The 22906-nt window shown below is 40.4% G+C and overlaps 1 protein-coding gene across 4 annotated transcripts in view; it reads right to left on the reverse strand.

The window, feature by feature from the left end:
* Window positions 1-22906, reverse strand: part of tjp1b (tight junction protein 1b) — a 176807-nt gene that overhangs the window by 112536 nt on the left and 41365 nt on the right. For all 4 annotated transcript variants that reach the window (XM_079809270.1, XM_079809269.1, XM_079809268.1 and 1 more), the window contains exons 3-4: window positions 17868-17909; window positions 17589-17745 (exon numbers count right to left, since the gene is read on the reverse strand). In XM_079809270.1, coding sequence (XP_079665396.1) covers window positions 17589-17745; window positions 17868-17909 — 199 coding nt within the window. The remainder of the gene's footprint in view (window positions 1-17588; window positions 17746-17867; window positions 17910-22906) is intronic.

Here is a 22906-nt window from a genome sequence, read left to right on the forward strand (position 1 = left end):
TGGAAAATAGGTACACGATATCTGTAACATAAACACAAGTCGGGAAAGCCACTGTGGCTCATTTTTTGGGGGCATTTGGGCAAACACCAGTTTGGATGCTGGCGTTCGGGAACGCAATCGTGAGAGAAACTTCTGGGAGGGAATTATACCCAACCATTTTGATGATAGACTTTGGCTCAGGCATTAAAGAATGACCAAACCAACATGTGAGATGATGTGCAATGAAACTGGTCAGCTGATTAGTCCAGCTATCCAATCACATCCACTGTTGAGGCAAAGCAGCCTCAATTACGAATTTGAAAAATGTATGTGCATCTTGTCATTTCCATCCAGCTTTTTTAGACACAATATCCCCAAATTTGCATGAAAACATAGCAAGTGACTCCAAAGAGTACCCTTTCCAAGTACTACCATCGCATTTGCTGAGCCATTTTGGTAAAGATTTGTGCCATGGTAATTTGAGTTGATTTATGACGTCAGTTCCCCTCAAGAGTCAAGCTCCTACAGGTGTTTGACTAGCAGAGTAACTACAGGTGATTAAAAACAATGACCTCGGCTTTCATAACTGCAATAGTAAGCACGTGCGGGCTTTTACTAGAAGTTTGTGTATTATCTGCAGACAGATTTCTTGAAGCGTTGCGCCATATGTTGAGGTTTGTGGAGGCTTGAGGGGACACACGTGGTCACATGGACCTCCTGATTCTCAGAGTCTGACCTGACAGCTGGATCGCTCTCAGCGGGGCTCCGGTAAACCAACCATCCTAATGCACATGCATACACACACAACATTAACACACCACCAGAAACACATGAATTCAGTACTGCATGCTAACGCCGAACATACGGACACTCAATTTGCACATCACAAAACACACACACACACACACACACACACACACTCACACACACTCACACACACTGCATGCTTCTGTAAATAGGTTTTCACAGTAGGGAGGCCTGTATGCATTATAAGTGCATTATAAATGTCCTCTAACATACCATTACTGCACACATGTACGCTCTGAAAGGCACGTTCAGGGTCCCCGTGTCTGGTATTTGCTCACTTATCAGAATACACACACAAACACATCTGATAGGGTGGAAATATTACATTAAATGTAAATTTCAGACAATGTCAACCCTGTTACTTTTTTGAGGCTTGTCTCAACATAAATTAAACTTGAGATGACAACACTCAATTTAAATGTATACATTCGAATATATGTTAGGATATTATTATGTTCTAAGAAAGGTAATAGGGTTGAACGTTTTACAATTTAATTCGAGATTACAAATCTCCGTTCCCAAAGTCATGGAACTAATTATAAGGTGTTCGTTAGAAAGAAAATGTAATGTAATGCGGTTTCTGCAAATATCCTTGATTTCAATTATCCACTATCCACTATCAACCAAATATCCACTTTTCAATTATCTGTTTGCATTACAGATTCAAGGTAACAGGATTGCCATTTTAAGATCATTCTCGTACTGACGTACTTTAAAAAATGGATAAAAAAGAGGATCTGAACTTGAACTTGCACACTTCTGTGAATGGGTTTTCAAAGTAGGAGTCAAATGTCCCCTAATATACCATTTCTGCACACATGCATGCTCTGAAATGCACATTCAAGCACATTCAGGGTCACCATGTATGGTATTTACTCACTTATCAGGACACACACACACACACACACACACACACACACACACGCTCATCTGATGGGGTGGAAATATTACATTGGCAGTGGGCAAAATCTATAAAATGGATGCCATTTCCAAATGATTTCTTACAGTAAACTTTTGTAAGATTTTAGACAGACAGGCCGTCAGAAAATGTCAACTGTCTGTCAACTCTGTTACCATTCTGAGGTTTGAAATGCCATTAAATATTTTAATATTTGTTAGGATATTGTGTTCTTATTAGCGAGGTAACAGAGACGTCAGTTTTACATATTAATTTGAGATTACAAGGTCTTTGAAATGCACATTCAAGCATGTTCAGGGTCCCGGTGTCTGGTATTTACTCACTTATCAGAATACACACACAGATATAGAAATACAAAATCTATAAAATGTGTAGTTTCCATTTTCCCCCCAGATTTTTAAAGTAACCTTTTGTAATATTTATATAGTCTGTCAGAAAATGTGTCAACTGTCTGTCAACCCTGTTACTTTTCTGAGCACATAATTAACATAATAAACAGACACAGACAAAATCCATACGTTTTAATAAATATTAGGGTATAATTATTTCCTCAAAGGTAACAGGGTATTTTAATATTGTCTCGTACTGACAAACTTGCAAAATGTGATAAAAAAGAGAATACTTCTTTCAAAGGTTTACTTCTTGAAATGTTAATGATATTATAACAAAGTTTTTCACCATGCATTGCACACAATGAAAAAAGTAAACTTTAGTAAAATGTAATAAAGTCTGTCAGAAAATGTGTTTACGTGTAAACCACTATGTTTTCAGAAAAGTAACAGGGTTGACCGTTTAATTTGAGTTTACAAGGTTTGTTCACAATGTCATACAAGGTACTTGAAAATATGTCATTAGAAAACTTTTTTTTCAATTTATGAAACGGTTCATTCCTTTAAAAAGGGTAAAATATGTTTTTTTAATAACACCTACCAACTAAAATCTAAATATATTTACGATATTTCATTCAAAACATATACATTTGCTAAAATAGATTGAGAAGTTGGAAAATACAGGGTGGAAACAGGCCAAAAACAGCTTCTTTGTGATGAATGCCTAGTATTATTGTTTATTGTTAATTATTTTTTTTTTACACAAATGTGTGAGGAACACAAACAGCACCTGTTTTATAGAAAGACACGATGACACAGTACACACATCTCATCTTTCACTGATCAAATGTGACGCACACTCTCTATACATATGCACACACACACAGTTCTAATGCCGCACAGAACAAAATGTTCTACTCCCACTCTCTCTCCATCCCATAATGCTCTAGGGATCCTAACGCCATAGTGTTAAGCTTCCAGCGTCACTCAAGGTAACGTCACCCCAATCCGAAGAAGAAAAAAACACCTTCTCCTGTACTCATTTCTCTCCCGTTCACCTCCTCTGGCTGTCTCCATGACATATAGGTGAAATACACCTCCCTCCCTCCCTCCTGTTCCTCCTCCTCTTTGTCTTTTCAGCCCCTGCATCCACCCCTCCTCACCGTATGCACCTCATCCAAGGGTAGCCCCCCTCTCCTCGCCCCTCACGTGCGGGGACACCTCTGTCCCCATTCCTATCTTACCTTTCTCAGCCCTCTCACTCTCTGTCTCTCTCACATAGATCTCTGAATATGCAGATCGGTTAACTGCAGTCTCGTCTCCACTGCAATTGCAGCTGCAGCACTTTTGCCACACTGAGCAGGGCGCTAAGTGCTTACGCTGGTGGTTTTTGGCGAGGACAGTAAGTGCTCCTGTCCTGTTCATATAGCTACTGCAACCTAATTTTTTTTCTAAAAAGTCAGATTAGCATGCTAACCACAGATTAACATGTAACTGACCAAGCTCAGTTCTTGTGAGCACTCTTTTGGAGTATTTAGCTAAATCATTCTGGGTTCAATAGCACTCATTGGATTAGCTTTAAGATTAGCATTAGCGTTGTTTGCAGCTACCTCCATGTGGCTTTTGCAGCAACACACTTTTTCAGACTGCAGCTGAGAGAGCCAGAACAATGCTGCGTAAAAAAATATATTGCGTACGTGTCCCTTTGTAATCATGTCCCTGAGATTATGACTGTAACAATTGGCAAGCAGAATTTAAAGGTACAGTTCGCCAAAAAATATTCAGTTGTGTCATCATACACTCACCTTCATGTTGTTCCAAATCCATATGATTTAAAAAAACAACAACCACCATATAACGAAACTGAAGGGGACTGTTATGCTTTACAAAGTGTTTCATATGACTTGCAGTACGATATCTTTGTATGACAGACAAGAATATTTTGACTTCATCAACACAACACTGGTTCCCAATCTGTCCGGTCCCCAAACGCAATACGCCTAACTGTGCCATATTTGATATTTCAAACTAGTTTTTGTTTTTACGTCTAGTATAGTGAAAGGTAAATCTGAAATAGTTGAGAAAAACTCAAATACTTAAAAAAACAAATATTAAATACAATACAATACAATACAGACAGAACAGGGAGTATTTATATACGTAAGCCGCATTTCCACCGCAGGACCTGGGGACTTTGGGGTGGTACTCAATGTGTTTCGACCGCAGGTCTAAAGAAGTTCCGGATAAAAATGTCCTCCTCAGAAAGTCCTTGCTCGTGAAATAGTACTTTTTTCAAAGTTCAGGAACTTCCGGGGGTGGGACTTGAGTTCAAGCAGCATTTTATTTCAACCGACCATTTTAAAAAGTCTGTTGCGGTGCGTGCAGTAAGAGTGGATTGCTATTTGAATCAACAATGGAGTTTAAAAAATATGACTGATGGAACGATGACGAGGTTCAGGCTTTATTAAGCTTATATGCGGAGGACGAAATCCAGCGGGAACTGGAAAGTCGAGTGCAGTCCTAACGTCACCAGACTAATTTGCCTAATCTTCACGGTACTTTAGACCGCGATGGAAATGCAGACAGCAACAGGTCTGGGGGGAAAAAGGTTCCAGGGAAAAATTACTCCAGGTAATTTCGGTGGAAACGCGGCTATAGTAAACAAGGGAACTAAACAGGAAACAGGTGAACTTTAAGGGTTAGTTCACCCAAAAATGAAAATTCTGTCATTAATTACTTACCCTCATGTCTTTCGACACCCGTAAGACCTCCGTTCATCTTCAGAACACAAATGAAGATATTTTAGTTGAAATCCGATGGCTCAGAAAGGCCTCCATTGGCACAATGCACTTTACACTCTCAAGACTCATAAAAGGTACTAAAGACGTTGTTACAAAGTTCATCTCACTACAGTGGTTCTACAATAACTTTATAAAGCGATGAGAATAGTTTTTGTGCGCAAAAAAACCCTAAATAACGACTTGTATAGTGATGACCAATTTCAAAACAATGCATCATGAAGCTTTGAAGCGTTATGAATCAGTGAGTCAAATCATGATTCGAATCGCGTGTCAAACCGCCAAACTGCTGAAATCACGTGACTTTGGCGATCCAAACTGCTGAATCGACTCACTGATTCATAGCGCTTCGAAGATTCATGATGCTGAGTTTTGCAATCGGTTATCACTATATAAGTCGTTATTTAGGTTTTTTTTGTGCACAAAAACTATTCTCGTCACTCCATAAAGTTATTATAGAACCACTGTAGTGAGATGGACTTTGTAACGACGTCTTTAGTACCTTTTATGGGTCTTGAGAGTGTAAAGTGCATTGTGCCAATGGAGGCCTTTCAGAGCCATCAGATTTCAACTAAAATATCTTCATTTGTGTTCTGAAGATGAACAGAGGTCTTACAGGTTGTCGAACGACATGAGGGTAAGTAATTAATGACAGAATTTTCATTTTTGGGTGAACTAACCCTTTAATCATTAAGTAATGAGTAACCACGGTAACTAATTAGGGAAAGGAGAACACTACACTGAAAGGATATAGCTAAACACATGAACAAAAACCCAATGAAACTAAACAGAAACCAGACACACCACTTGTGCACTAAATTCCATGTATTCTAAGGGGTCATTTATGCGATACCATTTTCAACTAAAAGCAGAAAACTTTTTATGTGCTTTGGCCGTTCATTGGTGTTTGGTCGTTCACACGACAATGGTGTTTGGGGGCCTGAAAACGCAAACTTTTGAAAACCCGTTTCAGACACTTTTGTGGGAACAGTGGCGTCATCTGCATGCGTATTACGTGTTCAGTCTTTAGTGTTTCTTTACAAAGTTGGCAGCATAATACAGCGTTTTTAGTCACTTTTGTGGATCCGTTAGACTGGGTAAACCCAGCCTGATCTGCCGGCGATTTGATTTCGCCCGGCAACTCAGTCTGGAAAGCTGTACATTAATTTCTACTGCGTCTGTTACACTTTTGCGGGAACCAATCACAGACTGGCTTATCCACCTGGCGCGCTATTGGCGGGTTTAACACGATGACGGATAGAGAAGCGATGGGTCGTTGCCCGTTGATCACGCCTCTTGTGGTCTGATTGGTTGAAGGACTATCCAATTGCATACAGAGTCATTTAATTTATGCTTGTTTATCACGCCTCTTGTGCAGTAGAAAATACAGAGAAGACTCCCCAGACCAATGTTCAATCTTAAATTGAGCTGGGTCTGGTGATAGCCAGACAATGGATCCGTGTGAACAGGGATCGCTTTGACAACATTGTGATCAAAACATTTCAAAAACGCAAAGTGAAACGTTTAAGTGAATCGTTGTCATGTAAACGTACCCTAATGCTGAGTTCAGACTGCACGATTTTCAAACTCGTCGGGTTCACTGCTCTTTTCACACTGCATGACTATCTGGGGTAGCATTCAGTGAATTGAAAAACTAGCAAACACACGTGAGATGTGACAAGTAAACAACGCAAGATTGTGCGTGCGCCAGACCGTTCTCGCGCGAAACTGGAATTGTTGTTAAAAATGACAAACTGCAGAAAGTTGCGATCCAAATTGTCTGTGCACGGATTTGTAATGTGCTACTTCTGCGGCTGGTCAAGCAAATGTTTGTGCTTCGTTTCTGTTTGATATAATTGTAAATATATCTATTAAAATACTGATATTCTGGTCTGTAACTCCTCCCCGAACCTCCAGCTGCCCTGTATCTTGCTCTCTCATTGGCTGAAGGTCATCGTCCATGTATTTTTCAGTCAGAACACATTTCACACAGCAGGAGTTTGAATTGCCGACAGGTCCAGATATTTAGCAAGCCAAATATCTCACAGGCGTCAGCGATTCTCTCTGATCGTGTCTTTAATCATCCACACTGTGTGATTGTCACTCACGTGCACGAGCACCGATTTGCCTATGATTTCAGGCATTTGTCTGGGATTTTGCAAAACTTGTCGGCGAATCAAAATCAGGCCTAAAATCGGGCAGTGTGAACTCGGCATAAGCCAAACAGCAACTAATTTACTCATGGCTGATGACAGCTTTTTGTCATTTTGAACAGTCCCCATTAATTTTCAATATATAAAAAGTGTGACGAGTATAATCTTCAAAAATTCCCCTTTTGTGTTTCACAAAAGACATATTGTCATTTCATATGGAACAACATGTGAGTGAGCAGATAATGATAGAATTCGTTTTTTGTGGGAACTATCCCCTCGATGAACCCTTTTGTTCACACAAATTCAGACGGATGAATGATTATACATTGCGAAAATGACTAAAGTCTTTTACAGTTACCCTTAAAAAAGCGTGGAAAGCCTCGGAGGGGCTTCTGAAGCGCAGCAAAACGGTAGTGATATCCATTTACGTCCTATAATAATTTCTGCTCCTGTGCCTTTAATATTGGCTTTCAAGGTGAATAGAAAAAAATGAATGGAGTGATTGAATGGAGATGAGAGGTGGAGAGCTGATATCGGCAAAAAGGAGAGCAAGGAGACCGTCCATGAGATGAAGAGCTGGACAGAAGAAAAGATTGGAAGAGAGAGAGAGAGAGAGAGAGAGAGTTTCACTTGACCAGAGTTATGTGATGCATTTCACGGTGCTGCATTTCTCCTTTGCTCCCCCTCTCTTTTTCTCGGCTATGCAGTTTTCTGCAACCTATGCACTAAGAACTGATTCATGCTCTCCATGAGAGAGAGAAACCGGCACTCGCCAACACAAATGACAGCAGGATTGGGCGCTCTGCCAAACAACGTGACTTCAAACACTCCAGTTTTATTGAATGCACATGCATAAATCGAAATCAAAACATCAGTGTTGCTTCAAACGCAGCTTATTCGGCACAATATTATGCATTTTCTTTTCACTACACAATCAATTACAGACTGATAAGATTACAGTCCTGCCCAACATTTTCTGCTCCTCCTGATTAGATGTTTAAATAATAGCCTAATAATAAATACTAATAATACATTGTTATATTTATGTTGACTTGCATGATAATATATTTCAATTGTTCTTCCTAGATGACAATAAGATTAAATAGAGAGAAAATGGAGACTTTTGCTAAAAATTTCTCCTGATCCCCATACATACAGAAATATATGATGTGAGGAAAAATGATATATTTTAATGCTTTTGGACGGAGCCCATGCAGCACAAATATCGTGGCCATGAATTAAGAATTCGTTCACGTGTAAATCGTGGCCACGTTGAACTTTTTTGTTTCATGGTTTTGATTTAGTCGTGGGAACAAATTGTTAAATCATGCCTACGATATACTGTACAAATTTTTTTCCCCACACGCCATGCGTGGGGCTTTTGCGAGCAAACACACATTTTCACCGGGGAATGCAAAAGGTTTACAAGTAAATGCAAAGACATTTTGCGCACACGCTAATTTTCTGGGGGAACTCGAACGTTTTCCAAGCGAACACAACATTTCTGAAGCGAATGCAAAATTTCTGGAGCAAACGCCCATTCATCCCATAATTTTTTTTCACCATCATCATGTCCCTTTATGGCTCATTTTTAGGGCTGTAATCTCCCAGTCGATTAGTCGATTATTAGTCGATACGTTCGGGCTCGACCAAAATTCTGATTGGTCGATTTTTTTGCCGCGTTCATTTCATTAGTTTTGCCGCTTTCATTTCATCAGTTTTGCCACATTCATTTCATCAGGTGCAAAGCACTAATTGCTAATGAGGGTTTTTCAGAGCACCCCTGTTTCACAGGTAACAGTCTGTCTACAGAACACCCCCCTTGTTTTCACTTATTTTGGATTAGCTCTACCCACTGGGGAAGAGAGACAGATTGAAGTAACGCTACTTCTGTACAGGCCTATCATTTATTTAATTGTGAGAGCGTTTTCCTAGTCAGTCCTCTTCTACCATGTCAACAAAGACATCGGCAGTGTGACAGCATTTTTTTAAAATATAAAATATAAAACAAATTTTGCAAGCAACAGTTTGCATATCACAGCTCGATGACAAACATGTCATATCACCGAAAACCGGTAAGCTAACTTCTCTGCGTTAGGTTGCCCCGTCTGTTTTGAGTTGCCCCGTCCCTTTTATTATTGTGCAATATTTTATAATTTATTGGATTTGGGCACTTTATTATTTTATTTTTTATTTGGAGCCTAATGCGCGATGCGCTGTGCCCACTGTTTGTATTCGTTTTGAGCCTATGCTTTATTTTTCAGTTATGCACTATTTCGTTTCTGCTCTTGATCTGGCTTGTTTAATAAATATTCCTTTTTTATTAAAGTGGACGTGCCTTTTGTGTTTAAGAGTAAAAGCTTTAAGTTAATAGTCTATTCGTGTCTCAGCCGCGAAGCTGAGCTGATCCTATGTTCGAGCTGCACAGAGCGGCTGAAATGATAGTGTCCGTCAGTTATTATAATACATATGACAAACACAATTGACTAAATTATGTTGCATATTCCTCAAAAGTTCTTGTGATGATATCACTAGTTGACAACATAGTACTATATTTTCGGAAATCATAGGCTATGATATTGCGCAGGTGCACGTGATGTAACGCTGTCAGAGCCGACAGACTTGTGTGTCAGACTCATTTCAGTGCAAAATAAAAATGTCAAAAACGATTTAATATACTGCAAATAGCTTACTAGTTTTTTATGTTTATTTATAATTAATTTAGGCAGACAACAAGGCCACCAAGTGCTGCACACAGTGCGCTGCTACTTCATTTAACGTTTTTTTTCCTAACGTCATTTTTAGTTGAAAATTTCAGGACTTCAGTCGACCAAGATTTTCTATGGTTGATTACAGCCCTACTCATTTCCATCGAGCAGTACAGTACTATTCGGGACGGTAAACCATGATCCGACTTGCGTTTCCACCGCCAACAGTACCCTTACTTGACATGGCGTAGCGTAGCGTTCAACGCCATTGTCCCGCGAAGAAGAAAGCGGCACATTAAACAACAATGGAGGACATACAGCAGATCTTGCTTCTCGGCATGTGGCTGTTTGTCACAAGACAAAAAAACATTGTGTTTCAACTGTATATTTAAAAATGGCGCCCCTTGTAGAACACGCAAGTAACGATTCTCTGTCAACCAAAGGTTCTGCAGTGAGTCTAGCTCCACTCTTTAGGTACCCCAATGGAAGGGTCCCAAAAAAGTGGTACGGTACGGTTTGGTATTTTGGTAGCATTCACTAAATTGGTAACTTCTGTGCAAACAAAAAAAGACCCTCATTGGCCCATAAGAAATATAAAAAAAATAAGCAGGTGATTGGATAGATGTGAGTTGGGTCACAGCTGTCAATATAAACCTTTCCTCAGCTGCTGGTCAAATCATGTCAATCATTTTCATTTACATCACTGCAAGACGGGCAAGACGGCATAGTGGCAAAATGTCCGAAAGAAAGTACGATAGTGGAGCATAAAAACAGAAAATACAAAGGTAAGAAACAACAACGTAACCAAGATAAAGCTGTTCTGCACTGATGCAGATGCTGTAGCCTACCAATTGGTTGGTTTATAAAGCTAAACCAGCTTGCAGTTGAACTGTGAATGCAGGGAATTCTGTTGCTTTGCTGTTTATAGTTACATATTTCATTTGTAATTGTTTTGTGGCTGTGCTGGCAGAGGGATACGTCTTTCACCCTCTCTGTTAATTAAAGGGCTGCTTCTAAGCACTGTTTCTTGTGCTTGTTCGTATTTGTGTTATGTTTGTAACGTTCAATTTCTCCTTTTACCTCAACTGTGGGGGTCCACCACTTGAAGGAATGTAAAGGTAACACTGTAGTATTGGCTGTCTCAATGTGTGTGTGTGTTTGTATGCCAGTTCACCATATTTGCGTGTGGACCATGTATGGCACTAAATACATTTTTTTCCAGCAAAGCATACTGATTAAGGGGGGGCCTTACACAAAAAGCTGCCTAGGACCCCCTGACCACCTTAATCCGCCTCTGACCGTACCGCTCGGTGGAAATGAGCCATTAGGGGCTCCATATATTTGTCAACCCCACTGAACAATCAGCTTAAACCAGCCTAAAATGGTTTGCTGGTGTAACCCCTCCTGTTCGAACTCCCCTTTCTAAGCGGGACTTGAACCCGGGTCCGCCAGCATGAGAGTCGGACGCTCTAACAAGGAGGCTAAAGGCTACAACCTCTAGCGTCAGTCGCTAGAGCGTCTCTTGAGATCAGAGGAGTGAGGTTTACTCGCACAGCAACTACTAGCTGGCCTCCGTTACACTCACCCCCCCTAAACCTCACTCCCATCCGGGTCACGGCTCCAAGCGGGACTCGAACCCGGGTCCGCCGGCATGAGAGTCGGATGCTCTAACAAGGAGGCTATGGTTTACCCGCACAGCAACTACTAGCTGGCCTCCGTTACACTTGTCTTTTAGATGGTTTTCAAACCAGGTATTTTTCTGGGAGTCCTGATCAATTGAAAAGTGCTGACATACAATGGGCACTAAGACCAGCTGGTTTCACGAGTTCACACTTACATATAGTCTGATTAAAGGTTATGGTTGTGCATATTTATCATGCTGTACAAGGGGAGGGGTCCGAGCTCTGAATTTGGCCCCATAGTACTCCACACCCCATCCCAGGCTGGGATAGGAATAGTTAAGAGTGAGGAGATGGGGTTGCGGAGGGATGCTGGAAAACTGCTGTGGGACAGAGGTAAGTCTGCTGTATACAGTATATACCTCCTGTCGAGCTAATTGAGTTGATTAACTAAACGTGCTCTTCCCAAACTTTGTTAAAGCTGTTCGCCCAAAAATGAAAATAACCCAATGATTTACTCACCCTCAAGCCATCCTAGGTGTAAGCGAATCGATGGGTTTGTGTAAGAAAAGTATCCATATTTAACACGTTATAAAGTAAAATATCTAGCTTCCTCTAGAGTCTAGACCACCTTCCGTATTCAACTTACGTAGAAAGTGTAACGCCTCTCGCAGTTCAAAACGCTTACGCTACGCCCAAATCATACGTCACGACAGTTATGCTTTTTTTGTAAGTTGAATACGGAAGGCGGTCTGGTGGAAGCTAAATATTTTGCTTTATAACGTGTTAAATATGGATACTTTTCTTACACAAACGCATCACTTTGCTTCAGAAGGCATTTATTAACCACCTGGTTAATGGATGGATTTATGATGGATGGGCTTAAAATTTTGGCCTGCCATTCACTGCCATTATATACTTTGTCATTTGTATACATAACATTGTATTCGTCTGAAAGAAGAATGTCATATACATCTAGGATGGTTTGAGGGTGAGTAAATCATGGGGTCATTTTCATTTTTGGGTGAACTATCACTTTAATAAAACATAATTTCAGACGTTTTTTGTCAACAGGGAAATACTCAAATCAAAAGTCAGAGATCTCAATATGAACAACCATTTCTCATTAAATATTTTCAAGATTAAATTACTTTTATTGTATGCTAATTGTCAATGTATGTGATTGTCAACCATCACTATTTCATTATTGTAACTTAGTTGGCGCATAACTCAACTCGCATTATGAGACCAATGTGAGTGAACTATACTTTTCTAACCAAAGAATTTTGTCTGGCGGATGAAAAAACTGGTCCAGTAAACAATCTTAGAAAACGAGCAAGCAAAGCTCTAGCAGCTACCTCGGACACCTTAGCAAGTGTACATCAATACCTTAGCATTGTGGCAGCACGTTTGTATTTATTAAGGCCCTACACTCTCTGCAGTGGGTGTCTTTTCTCTGTTCTGTCTTTCAGTAGATCGAGTGGCAGCAGTAGAGAGGTCTTCACTCAAGCGTTGCTGCGGCATCATCACTCACTGTGTGCCGGAACGTTACTCTCATCAGCTGCGGCTGGCATTCGGGCCCAGTCAGCAACTTTTCTCTGGCCTGTGTACGTGTGTGTGTGTGCGTGCGTGTGCTCTGTTAAGGGAGAAATATAGTACAGTATTAAAGAGCAGGGACCTGGACGGTGGTACCCCCTTATTTCACTGAGGTGTTCTGGAGAGGTGAGATATTTTAAGCACAGGCAACAGCGTTTAAAAGGGGTTTAATGAACCGGTTCACTAAAGCCGACAGCCTTTGTAGAGGAAGCTTTGTTGAAATGCACATTTGTTCGGTCATTTGGCACTGAACTAACCCGGCCTCCTTTAGCCTGTCAATCACTCCAGAGAAGCGTCTGTGCCTCTGTGATATCAACATCCAGGCTGTGTTTCAAACCCTAATGAGCTCCCTACCAAGACAGCATCTTTTTAGGCCAGATTTGTTTGAATTAAATGTTATTTCTAAAGGGGAGGAAGGGGGCTGAACGCAATTTGCAGAGACAAAGCAACTCATTTGAGTCAACAAAGTTCAGTGGCATTTAACTTTATGCAAATGAGCAGTGACACACCAATGGGAGCGCAGACAGTGGAGCTCATGTGAACCAGTGCTATTTTAGTATTATTTATATACTATTATACAATTATATACTATTATATACACCATTTACTTTCATTGTGAAGAAAAATTATATATATATTTTCTTAAAATATTGTCTTCAGTGTTCCACAAAAGTAAGTCATGCAGGTTTGAAAATATATTAGGGTGAGTAAACGATGGCAAAATGTTCTTCCTTTTTTTAGTGAACCATCCCAGCAGAACAAACAAATTTACACTACAAAGGAGGCACAGAAGCGCTTCTGAGCTGGCATTTAGGCGTCTTATCACAGGCAGAACCTGATTTCACCAAGTGCAGCATGTTCCTGGATCAACATCTTTATCGATCCTGGAACAACATCCCAATCAACCAATCAGATTTGAGGGATAAGTTTACAGTTTATGTCAAGTTTAGGCTTACAACCAGGGTTAGGAGCTTATACATCAGTGTTATTCACCTATCATTTCCCTCTGATTTTAGGCATAACCTATGGGTAGGGTTCAACCTCACTCCCTTGGCCTCAGTTAACGACTGATGCTAACGGCTGCAGTCTTTAGCGTCCTTGTTAGCGCACCCGCCTCCCACGCTGGAGGCCCCGGTTCGAATCCCACTCAGAGCGGGTCGAGTAGGACCTGTTACATTTGGTGCCGTGACCCGGATGGGAGTGAGGTTTAGGGGGGTGAGTGTAACATAGGCAAGTAAGAGCTATGCATGTAAATCTCACTCCCCTGGCCTCAAGAGGAGTGCTAGCCACTGAAGCTAGTGATTGTTGTCTTAAGCGTCCTTGTTAGCGTGCATGCCTACCTCGCCAGACACCCTGGTTCGAATCCCGATTGAAGCGGGTTGAGTAGGACCGGTTGCATTTGGTGCCGTGACCCGGATGGGAGTGAGGTTTAGGGGGGTGAGTGTAACGGACGTAGGCCGGTAAGAGCGGTGTGTGTAAACCTCACTTCTCAAGAGGCACGCTAGCTACTGACGCTAGAGGCTGCGGCCTTTAGAGTCCTTGTTAGTGCGCCCGCCTCCCACACCACAGTGACCCTGGTTCGAATAGGACCAGTTAAACCAGGATCAACACCAGGACGTGCCTTTTCAAAGACTGTTTAATGCTGCTCAGAGGTGGCATGAATGCATTAACACAACAATTTCAACTGTATACTTTGATACTAGGGGATCAGGTGGGTCAGAGCAGGCATAATTTAGTCTGGCTTTTATGTGGAATTGTGTCTTTACACTGAATTTTGAGCAGGCAGAGTGCAGTCTAAACTTGGCTGTGCAAATTAGCGAGAGCGCAATCCCATAACAACACAGATGGGAGTGGAAAGTTCTGCTCGTGATCTACTGACGACATACAAATTAAATAACACAGACACAGCCGGATCATTTCCATAATGACCAACACAATCTACCAAGAGCGCAATTTCTGGTTTAAAGGAACACGCCACTATTTTTAAAAATAGGCTAATTTTCCAACTCCCCTAGAGTTAAACAGTTGAGTTTTACCGTTTTCGAATCCATTCAGCCGATCTCCGGATCTGGCAGTAGCACTCTTAGCATAGCTTAGCATAGATCATTGAATCTGATTAGACCGTTAGCATCTCGCTCAAAAATGACCAAAGACTTTCAATATTTTTCCTATTTAAAACTTGACTCTTCTGTAGTTACATCGTGTACTAAGACAGACAGACAATGAAAAGATGCAATTTTCTAGGCCGATATGGCTAAGGACTATACTATTCTGAACTATTCCTGCATAATGATCAAGGAACTTTGCTGCCGTACCATGATTGCAGCGGTGCAATGATATTACACAGTGCCTGAAAATAGTCCCTAGTTCCTAGCCATATCGGCCTAGAAAATCGCAATTTTTAATTTTCCGTCGGTCTTCGCACACGTTGTAACTACAGAAGTCAACTTTTAAATAGAAAAAATAGCAAAAGTCTTTGGTCATTTTTGAGCGAGATGCTAACGGTCTAATCAGATTCAATGATCTATGCTAAGCTATGCTACCACCAGACTCGGAGATCGGCTGAATGGATTTGAAAACGGTAAAACTCAACTGTTTAACTCTAGGAGAGTTGGAAAATGAGCCTATTTTAAAGACATGTTTTTTTGGGCAGTAAATAATGGCGCAAACACCAGTAAATTGACAAGCGCAAATTTTTGTAAATCACCTCGCATGATTAATTTAAATACTCTCCTCAAATAAATTTTGAGTCTGAAAGGGAAACTCCAACAAATGCAATAAGGTCAGCCGCAAAAAATAACCCTGTCCACGCCTTTTCAGCACTAATCTTTCACTGCGGGTCTTTAGTAAATCCTGACAGAAAAAAATGCCAAAAGAGGGTTTGCGCTGGCACAAGCTGTTAATAAATCAGTTCCCCAGTTTATTCAATGGACAAGCAAACTGCCATATTTTTTGTAAATTTTTTGCAAGAGTAGCACTAGTCTAAAGTGACTAAGCAAGACGGAATTATCACAATCATATGTTAGTCAACAAGACAATACACTATGCATGCATAAAAATGTGTATTCATTTCAGTTAAGATTAATAATATAATAAATAAATAATAGCATACAAGTGCTGCCTAATTTAAAAATAATTTGAAGACATCAATGAATACATAATGAACAATCTGAGTTAACTGATAGCAGCATTGCATGGTACCATTATGCAACTGATAAATCTGAGAGGCTAAGATGATATTCATCATTAACTTTATTCATCATAAACTCCCACACGTCTAGCACTACAAATGTTTCGAGTATAAACAAGCAGACATAAAAAACATCCGACAACTGAGTTTTTTCCCTTCAGAAACAACATGTTCAACCAGAAAGACATAATTTCAACCGTAATTTCAAAGTGCGAGGGACTCAAACAAGTGGAATTTACGCACAGTAAAGTCCTACTCAAAGCTCATTAGAATAATAATCATGTTAGAGAGCATTTCCTCGGAGGCGGCGAAGCAATTTGTGAAACATCCTGACATACTTCAAATCCTGAGTGTTTTATATGCAAACAGAAACCCACTCCGGGGTATCCCAGCGCAGGAATCCGATTCAGTAAGGTGTTGCATTAAGTATGAGCCCATGAAGTATCTATGAGCTATCAGACATCTGCACGGGCTGAACATGACAGCCTCATGTAACATTCATAGTGGGAAATGTAATTTTCAAAAGAATTTTAGATTGCAGATTTCTTGGATCAGAGCTTGGTAAAATACACCACGTGCAAGGAATAGCGCGCCCAAAATGTAAACTCTTTCATCATTTAATCACTCTCATGCAGTATTAAACTTTATTTTTTCTATGGAACACAAACGTAGGTGTTTAAAGGGATAGTTTACCCAAAAGTGAAAATTATCCCATAATTGAATTACCCTCAAGCCATCTTAGGTGTATATGACATTCTTCTTTCAGACGAACACAATTGGAGTTACATTAAAAAATATCCAAAAAAAGTGCATCCATTATAAAATTAATCCATATGGCTCCGGGGGGTTAATAAAGGCCTTCTGGAGTGAATTGAGGGGTTTGTGTAAGAAAAATATCCATATTTAAAACTTTATAAAGTAAAATATCTAGCTTCCGACAGACCTCCTTCTGTATTCAACTTACGAAGAATGCGCAATTAGGAAGACATTTTTACAAATTAAAAAAAAAAAGAACAAAAAAAGTCTCAAATATGGCTTTAGAACAACATGAAGGTGAGTAAATTATTACATTTTACATTTCTGAGCCAACTGTCCCTTTAAAAGGTCTTCATTGACTCCAGTTATGCGTTTATGAACACTCATGAGTTTGACTCCATCTGTGTGTTTGTTATTACTGTATGCAATAATTGTGAATAAGTGGACTTATACAATTATGCATGTCATGTTCCCTCGTGCAGAAATTCCCTAGAGCAGCAATGCAGACATACTGGTACATGTGCATTTTCATAAACAAACATGCACACACATACACACACACACACGGAGCGATTGAATCTTTTCAAATACATGTATATGTGACACACAACATCAAGGGGCGCAATCTCACACACACACTCACAATCTTTGAACACACACATACACACCACACACATTCCCCACCCCCACCACACACGGAGGCATTACTGCAGTGGATGCAGTCTTTAACTCACGTTGGAGTCCAGCAGGTCGATGCTGTCCAGGCTCTTGCTGCGGTGGATTCGGCCCTTGATTCTGCGCAGGGATGGTTTGCCGTGGACCGATCCCTCAGATTCATCCAGCAGAGAGACTTCTGGGGTGGGGACGAAGCCGTGGATCTTGGGATAGTAACTAAGAAAGTGACAGACAGCGTGTGTTAGATTGTGGTGTAAATTTAATCTCCATTAAAAAGATGAGCACAACCAATGGAGTTTCGTTAGTGAAATGGAGTGAAAAGGGTTTAAAATGCTTACACTGCAGGCCCGTATTTGTCTTTGTCGTGTTTGGGGAAGACCCTGAGATTAAAGCACAAGAGAAAGAGAGAGACTATTAATTTTCAGCAAAAAAAAGCAATGAAAACAGACACAAGATATTTGGAAGAAATATTGTGTTACACATGGGGGAGTTTGGAACGACATTAGGGCGAGGAAATGATGACAGAATTCACAATGTTAAAATATTTTTCCAAACCATTATTTTTGTAATTACCGGTATATTTATAAACAAAAGTAGCAAATTATACATTTCACCTTGAAACACATACATGCAGGACCATCAACTATAAGACATTTAGATTATATGCATAAAACTACATAGGCATAAAGCTGTCCAAATGCGACAATTAAACATTTCAGTTGGTTGAGCTAAAAAGCATATGAAATGTAATGCTACACCATACTGTACCATGCTTTCTTAAAGGATTAGTTCACTTCAAAAAATGAACATTTCCTGATAATTTATTCACCCCCATCTCATCCAAGATGTTCATGTCTTTCTTTCTTCAGTCGAAAATAAATTACGTTTTTTGAGGAAAACATTCCAGAATTTTTCTCCACATAATAGACTTCAATGGCAACCAATGGATTGAAGGTCCAAATCGATGCAGTTTCAAAGGGCTTCGAAGGGCTACAGAGGCTCTGCGCGATTCCAGACGAGGAATAGGGTCTTATCTGGCGAAACCATCGGTCATATAAAAAAAAAGAAAATGTATGTGCCGAAAAACTTCATCTCATGTTCAATTGTCCGACATCGTTGTTTTACCTTTTTTGTAAAGGCCGTTTGATTTAGTCTTTGCACGTTCGTTTTAACACTGGGACAGTACTTCCACATACGTCATGGACGTGACCTTTCCGACGCGATGACGTCATACGTCGTGAAGAAGAACAACACAGAAGTCGCACATTTGAGGTTAAAAAGTATATAGTAAATGTATATAATTGTTTTGAACATGACAGATGGTTTAGCTAGACAAGACCATATTCCTCAGCTGGGATCGTGCAGAGCTCTCTGAATCCCTTTGAAACTGCATTGATTTGGATCTTCAATCTGTTGGTTGCAATTGAAGTCCATTATATGGTGAAAAATTCTGGAATGTTTTCCTCGAAAAACGTAATTTCTTTTCGACTGAAGAAAGAAAGACATGAACATCTTGGGTGAGATGGGGGTGAGAAGAATATCAGGAAATTTTCATTTTGAAGTGAACTAATCCTTTAAGATGTACAAGTTTAGATGAGTTAAAAATACAATTGTTAGGGCAGTTTTGTTAACTCTAAGTAATATGCCATGTTTAGAATGGATATGACAGTCTCTTTGTGGGACTATGATTAATCAAAGACAGAAACAGAGAGATATTACAAATTGAAAGTAAGGAAAAATAGTTGCAGGGGCTTTCATTTTGCCCACTGGGCTTTACTGGATTTCCATGCACAATAAATAGTTCTGAAGGAAACTGAAAATGCTGTTGGCTTTGCAAGTTTAAACATCAAACATTTAAGGGAGGCAAATTTGGTTCCATACAAAAGAAACATTTCACTGACTGGAGATTGTTTTTACTAAACAAATCAGTTATGTTTAACCCTTAAACGCATAGCTCGGGTCTTTAGTGACCCGGGACGTCATTCACTGCTCTCTTCCTCATTCATTTTTTAAAGTTAGACATCAATATTCTAAGTGTTCCTCAATTAATTCATTATGAACAATATGACAAGAAAAAAAATCACAAAATTATAAAAGAATGCCTGCTTTCCCATTTATTTTGTTGTAAAAATTGTATAGGGTCGCTAACGACCCGAGGTGTGTAACAGCGTAAGTATATATATTTCTGCACAACACTGAATCTTTGATGACTGAATAAGTGCAATTCACATTTATTCACAAGGTGGCAATGTCTGATACACAATTATGAAGTGACGTTTCACTCATAGTTACCACAGGCAAAAAACAAAAGAATAGGAAGAATGATCAGCAAAACTTGAAATATTTCAGAGATTTACTGCGGAGCAACTGAACGCAATCAGATATTAGTGTCACTGTCACTTGATGGTGGATCTGATGAAGAAGCTGTCAGCGATCAAAATATTGATTTTGAAGATGTTGAAAATGATAGTTTTGAGAATATGTTTGAGTGAATATGAGCGAGATGCTGAATTTCCTGGGAAATAAGCTCTGATGAGGACAGTGATGGTATAAAACATCTGCTCAAACTGAACCCTTCCAAGCTCCAAAAGGTAACAAAATATGCTTTATTTTCTGTAATTGTTACTCTAATATCAGGAGAGTTTTATAATATCGCGACAGGTAGAGAGCCATCCGTGTTAGATATAGATCCAGGTCAATAAAGACCCGAATATGTAATAATGATTGGTGAAACATTAATGCATTTAAGGGTTAAACTCTACATGAAACGACATTGACAACTCATTTTGCTTCTGTAGTATGACGTATTTCAAAGCAAAACAGGATATTTGATGAAAAAAGAAAATGCTATTGTGGCACACATCCAGTCGTTCATCCATATTAGACACAAATCACACACATTTATACACACAAAAAAAGCCTAAGTAGTATAGGCCAAGCTCAGATAATATTGTATAATCATGACCCATTAACCATGAATACATCCACAGCACACAAAAACCAACAGGCCAACAAACTCTAGTGTTGGATGTCAATAAACAAAGTATAATAAACGTCATGGTCATAATAGTCATGAATCCACCCATATTTTATATTTAAATCATTTAATTAATTCCTACTCATTAATAATTAGTGTCCCATCTGCTCTGTCTGAACCCCAAAGTATCTTCCATCCAGAAGATGTATATATTATTCATGAAGTCTCATATGATCATGTCATTCAATGAAGTTATATTTCAGGACATGAAAGCACTGCACCAAACAAAGCAAACATCATATAAAAGACAAAACCTCAGTGCAATGTGGTAAGTTTCTATATCAAATCTATGTAAAAATCCCAGTTCATTGTCAGTTTACATTGTGCACCTTAAAATGCCTCTTTGCGATAAAAGGAAAGACCTGACCTTGCAGAGGTTTGGGAGATGTTATATAATACATTAGCATTGGTTTACATTAGCAGTTGTAGGATGTAAGAGAGTCCCTGTACAGTAGGACAGGCAATTTGAATGCCTTGTATCATAACCATTCACACAATGTTTGAAGAGGATTTGCTGGAAAACCCTGCAAAATGAAATTCAATACGGCGAATCTTCTGTTTCAATGCGCTGGATGGGGCACCAATGAAAATGAGACCTCATTTCCATATTAAGTGGTAGATTAAGGAAGCCTCCTGGGCTGCTGCTAGCTACTGATTTCCAAGAATAACATAAAATGAGCAAGAATTGAAGAAGCATCTAAAACATTTGTAATTTAGAGTGTTAAACGAGACCGGCAGAGAACGGAAGACTAATGAGAGGACGAAGACATTAACGTGACAATGAGGTTGATGTTGGCCTGCAGGAAACCAAGCGAGTCTTACCTTCAGTTAACCTTTTTAGTCAAATACATTTAAATCATCTGGGAACGAGTTCAAGGACAGTTTCTGGTATGTGCGCACATATACAGAGTATACCATAAGACCAGAATCATGCCATATGCAAGCATGCAAAGCTATCTGTTAGTATGGTCGCCATGATTTTGCCAAGTAAGACATCTTTTGTTGATCCTGGAACAACGTTCCTATCCAAAAACATAGTCCTAACCCTATCCCTACCCCTAAATTTAACCCTACCCATAACTTATCCTCTAAAGTCAGAGGGAAATGATAGGTGAATAACACTGATGTAGAAGCACATAAACCTGGTTGGAAGCCTAAACTTGACATAAACTGTAAACTTGTCCGTCAAATATGATTGGTTGATTTGAATGTTGTTCCAGGATCAATAAAGATGTTGATCTGGGAACAGGTTGCACTTGGTGAAATCATGTTCACCCTGTTGGTACTTCCATTCATTGCAAATATGCGGTTCTATTTCTGCCAATTTTGCACATTTCAGTTAATCTCCTTGGCTGTAAATGCTGATCATTCTTGAGCCACAATCAATTGACATTTTGACAGTGCTAATTGGCTGATAGCATCAGAAAAACGTTCACAAAGATACACTAGTGACTGTCCTCTGAACTCTGACATGAAACCAAAAATCTACAATCAGGGATTGAAGCCCAAAGTATAATTTTTTATGCATATTCTAGGGTATGCATATAGTGCAGTTGATGTATATTCTCTATATGTACACCTTGCTATTTGCACTAATTAGTCTGTCCACAAGGTGGCGACACTGGCCCGGGCCATTGTTTCGCAGTCGAAAACCAAACAACACCACTGCGGCGAGGTTGGCGAGGGACATGGGAGGAGCGAGTGGGACCGGTGGGTGATTGAGAATGAGCACCACATGCAAGTCACACCGGAATCGAGTCCTCTCATGAGGGAGACCGGAGACATAAAGAAGGAGAGACATGCTATCGAAGAGCCCTCGCTGCTGAAGGGGATGGCGGTGCTGAGGAGTTCGGGCAGCGTGGAAGAGAGAAGACCGCGAGTGACTGCGAGTCGCCGGCGTTCGCCGTGGGCCGAAGCCTGCTGCCGTCCGCCATGTTGGGGAGGAGCAGGGAGCGTGGGACTCGCTGCCGGCTGCCCTCGACAGGAGAAGGAGGATCGAGCCGTCCACCAAGCGTCCAGTACCATCACATGGCATCACGAGGAAGAGCCTCTCAGCCGCCTGAGGACCGAGCGGCAGTGTGTCAGGGAACCGGACCAAGATTTTTTTTTCCCCCTCTCTTCACTAACTCGTCTGGTCGCTCTGGGGTCTCCGTCTCCCATTCTCTCGTCTCGCCAGCCCATATCCCCGACGCAGAGATTGGGCTCCCCGGGGGGGGAGTAGTCGCGGGGTACTCCCCGGCCTACGAGGGGTGTTGGGGGTATGTGGCGAGGTTGGCGAGGGACATGGGAGGAGCGAGCAGGACCGGTGGGTGGTCACGGTGGGTCTCGAGTGCTCTCATG

The sequence above is a fragment of the Gobio gobio genome (genome assembly GCF_949357685.1).
Source record: "Gobio gobio genome assembly, chromosome: 25".
NCBI lineage: Eukaryota > Metazoa > Chordata > Actinopteri > Cypriniformes > Gobionidae > Gobio > Gobio gobio.